We start from the raw sequence: 4,607 nt of genomic DNA, 5'->3' as shown, positions 1-4,607 counted from the left end.
ATACTTTAGGAAAGCAATAGAACATGGGACTTACCCTAGTAAGCATGCCTGTGGTAGTCAGTTATTCTTTATCCTCCTCTTTCATTGGATTAGATCTAGTGAGAGTTTAAACAAACTCTAATAATTTATAAATTATTATAAACTACTTTGAAGGAATAATCTCAGTAAAATTATTTGCAGAAATTAGAGAAGAAATGGTTTCTTTTGCGGAAGAGAAGCTAGTTGAAGACTCCTTAAATGTTCTTTGTTCTTTATGCCAGATTGTAGAAAAGGTTTTAAAATTATTTTTAAGGTATAGTAGTAGTTTGTGGTATTTTGATTAAAAATATATCCTAGGACTGGGCAGGGTGGCTCACGCCTGTAATACCAGCACTTTGGGAAGCCTAGGTGGGTGGATCACCTAAGATCAGGAATTCCAGACCAGCCTGGCCAAATGATGAAACCCTGTCTCTATTAAAAATACAAAAATTAGCCAGCCGTCGTGGCTGTGGACCTGTAATACAGGCTACTCAGGAGGCTGAGGTGGGAGAATTGCTTGAATCCAGGAGGCAGAGGCTGCAGTGAGCCAAGATTGAACCACTGCACTCCAGCCTAGGTGACAGAGACTCCGTCTCAAAAATATGTGTATATATATTCTAACTATTCTCTCATATCTTTAGCTCCTCCCCCACCAGTAGCTTATTCTGATTTTCCTAAGGGTGTTTATAGAATTACAAAGAATTTTCCATACCTTTACCTTCACAGTCAGTAGATAATCTAGTTAATTCTTTTTGACTCTTTTTCTATTCACTGTTTGGTCAGCAGGGGACGATTTCTTATTTCTATCAACTAATGGCTACCATAAAAATATCTGTTCTCCTTAACCCCAGCATGGGGTTAAGAAGGCATACTCAATTTCCATTACATGCTAATTAGTGATATGAGCTACAGCCTAAATAATTCTTAAAAATCTGCAAAGTTCATAGTAAGAAAAAATCTGGGAGTCTTGCCTGCAAATAAAGGAGGTAGAAAAATGTTTATTAGCATGTTCAAGGTAGTCAAGATTTTAACAAACATATTAATCCTCACAACAACCCTGTGAGGTAGGTAAGTCATTGTTTCATGATAAACTGGTATTTCAAATAAAGTGCAATTCCAAAAAGAATAAATCTGCATTAGAAATCATTGTTAATAACACCATTTATGCTTACTCTAATATTTGTGTTTTTGTATACTTCAATTCATGCAATCAGGTGTCCCCAGAAAAGTTTACTCTAAATTAAATCCTATTCAGTTACACTTGGGAAACTATTTAAATAAATCTTGGGGTAAAATTCTTTCTGTAAATATATTTGATATATAAAAAATAATTTTCATAGTATTTGCTAAAGTGAGGCATTCTCAGTAATGTTTCACCCATATTCATTCATTCTTGGGTAAGTTTTCTAAACATGGCACCAAGCGCTTTAGCAATTCAGCAGATGGCAGTGATCTGTGCTGTCATGTAGAAGTTTCCAAATATATTGCAACTAATCTCAAAATGTAAACACTAAAATAAGTGGTGATAAATTTCAAAAAGTATTTTCCCTTAAAAATCTTTATTTTTCCCTTAAGTTGTAAAAAGAAGAGTGATCTTAAGGTCTTTATAAAGAAACATAATGTACTCATAACTATAAAATCCTAATGATTTGTATTACAAATCAAAGCTTCATGCTATTAATCACTACTTATAAGGAAGCCAGCAGACATCACTCCAAGAATTTAAGTATTCTTTTCTCTGTGTCAATATAAAACTTCACTAGGAAAAGAACTACTTCCAGGTACCCATTTCCTCTTAAATATATATTTAAAGTGCGTTTCTATTGTTAGTCCAACACTAGTGAACATCCAGTTGCCTAATACCGTTTACAGTTGTTTTATCTGCAAAATATATTACAGCATTTCAAATTACGTTTAAGATAAACATTTAGGATAGTTATATAATCTGTTTGTAATAACTTGAATTAATCTTGGAAACTTAGCTATCACTTAAAATCCACTGGTAGGTTTATAATACTTTAGGAAGTAGTTAAAGTAATTTGCCATTATAAAGAAACAGGTTAAGCTCAAAAAAATTTCTCATATTTTTAAAAAATTGCTGCAGGGATATTGGGCAAATCAAATTAATAAACTAAGCCATCCGTAAATTGTACATTCAAATCCATACTAGATCAAATAGTGCACTTTGGATTATAGTGAGGTAGGGCAAAGAAATATAGTTAGCTATATTTTGAACTATTAAATTATATAAACTGAAATACTGACTTTTACCTAGGTTTTACTTGGATATCCAAAAAGAAAAATTTCGAATACAGATGACAAAATATTTCTTGAATTCAAGGACAGAATTGTAAAAGTCTTTAAGGTACATATAAATAAAAAATACAAAGGCCACAAGATATATTTTATTTCAACATAAAATATGCTCATATAAAAATAACTCAGGAAATATATAAAAAAAAGAAATACAAACATTTTTGCATAGATCCTCTATATAAAACATTTACCTGGGGTTAAACACTGAAAATACACCTCTGAAACTAGTATAGTTGAACTGTTTCCTTGGATACCAAGAATACACAAAATAAGCCCTTCATCTGGGGGAGCATGGGCAGGAGGGAAAACAACTTTTAGCATCAGTCTATATTTATTTCTCTGTTGCTCGAATATAAACCAATGATGACAAGAGAAGAAACTCTGGGGGTTTATTCAACAAAATTAAATTCACATTTCTGAGCCCATCATAGTGCATCCAATGTCCATCAATCTGGAAAGCTGCAGAATAATGATGTTCCTCTTTGTTAAATAATGTGGCACCTTCCAATAAATACCTGCAAATTAAATAACATAGTATAGGAGAAAGTTATAATACTTTGTTTTTAAGATAAACATTCCTTAAATTCTTAACTAAGGAATAAAATTGACATTGTATTCTGTTACCTGAAAAAGATATCCGTCTCTATAAATCATGTAATATAATTGGAAATGTGTAAATTAAGAATTTTTGTTTTTTTTTTTGAGACAGAGTCTCACTCTATCGCCCAGCCTGGAGTGTAGTGGTGCCATCTTGGCTCACTGCAACCTCTGTCTCCCTGGTTCAAGTGATTCTCCTGCCTCAGCCTCCCAAGTAGCTGGGACTACAGGCGTGTGTCACCATGCCCGGCTAATTTTTTGTATTTTTAGTGGAGACGCGGTTTCACCATGTTGGTCAGGATGATCTCAATCTCCTGACTTCATGATCTGCCCGCCTCAGCCTTCCAAAGTGCTGGGATTACAGGTGTGAGCCACCATGCCTGGCCAGAATTTTTTAAAAACATATTTTAACAGACGAACTTATAACCTGCACGGTTCTTTAAAAAAAGAGTAAACATATATATAAGAAAACTTTTAAAGGGAAAATGTGAAAAGAAACCTTATTTCCTGATATGTATGCAGATATTTTTATTTATATTGACAAGTAACATTTTATGTTTAAATGATGACCACCTGCATACTACTACACACTTCTTTGACTTTAAATACAACTTTTAGCCAGTATGTATCAGGAACAAAATACTGTGGTATTATTATACTATCCAGTATTATGTATCAGGCACTATCTTCAACACTTAGTATGTATGAAATCTTTATAATAATTGCACTAGGTTGATACCATCATCTCTGTTTTATAGATAAGAAAAATGACATGTAGACTGGTTAAGCTGCTGGCCCAAGGTTAACTTATAAAAGATGGGGCTAGGATTTGAACCCAATTCTGTCTATTCTATAGTCTACATACCTGCCCACTATGTGCACTGCTAGTAACTGACTCCCTGTAATAGATTCTGATTCTATTCAGAATACGTAAATTTAGAGACAGATATGATTGTTTTCAACTATATATATATACATATATACAGATATTTTTTGAGATGGAGTTTTGTTCTTGTTGTTTAGGCTGGATTGTAATGGTGCATTCTCAGCTCACCACAACCTCCACCTCGCGGGTTCAAGCAATTCCCCTGCCTCAGCCTCCTGATTAGCTGGGACTACAGGTGTGTGCCACCCCACCTGGCTAATTTATGTATTTTTAGTAGAGTCGGGGTTTCACCATGTTGGTCAGGCTGGTCTTGAGCTCCTGACCTCGTGCTCTGCCCACCTCGGCATCCCAAAATGCTTCGATTACAGGTGTGACTCACCATACCCAGCCTCAACAACATCTCTTAAGGGCTAGCCAAAATTATAATAGAATAATGAAATAAATTTTCATAACAGGATCAATTTTTATCCTATAATGATCATCTAGAATAATCATAATTATCTAGAATAATCATAATAGGATAAATTTTTTTATTAGTTTTATAAAGAAACAACAAAAAAAACCTACTTATGATCAGACAAATCCAAGTAATAGGGTACATAAGCCAGATCTTCAGATTTCCAATGCTGCATATTTAAGACAACAAAAGGGGGTGCCCCATGGCAGAAAATTCGTTGGGAAAATTCTCTTAAGCCACCACACCTAAAATAGAAAACAGGCATGAACATTATTATACTTGGGACAAAGTTGCCTTTCAACACTTCTGAGTTGTCTTTATGACTTTAATTTT

The 4,607-nt window shown here is 34.0% G+C and overlaps 1 protein-coding gene across 1 annotated transcript in view; it reads right to left on the bottom strand.

Annotated features, from left to right (window-relative positions):
- Nucleotides 1-990: 990 nt before the first annotated feature.
- CUNH14orf28 (chromosome unknown C14orf28 homolog) overlaps nt 991-4,607 on the bottom strand; it is an 11,129-nt gene continuing 7,512 nt past the window's right edge. The window contains exons 4-5 of the mRNA XM_017509819.2: nt 4,385-4,519; nt 991-2,849 (exon numbers count right to left, since the gene is read on the bottom strand). Of these exons, the coding sequence (XP_017365308.1) occupies nt 2,666-2,849; nt 4,385-4,519 (319 nt within the window). The 3' untranslated portion in view covers nt 991-2,665. The remainder of the gene's footprint in view (nt 2,850-4,384; nt 4,520-4,607) is intronic.

Source organism: Cebus imitator, unplaced genomic scaffold, assembly GCF_001604975.1.
Source record: "Cebus imitator isolate Cc_AM_T3 unplaced genomic scaffold, Cebus_imitator-1.0 Scaffold423, whole genome shotgun sequence".
In the NCBI taxonomy this organism is placed as follows: domain Eukaryota; kingdom Metazoa; phylum Chordata; class Mammalia; order Primates; family Cebidae; genus Cebus; species Cebus imitator.
Note: the sequence above shows the minus strand (reverse complement) of the source record. Positions and strands in the feature narration are given on the sequence as shown.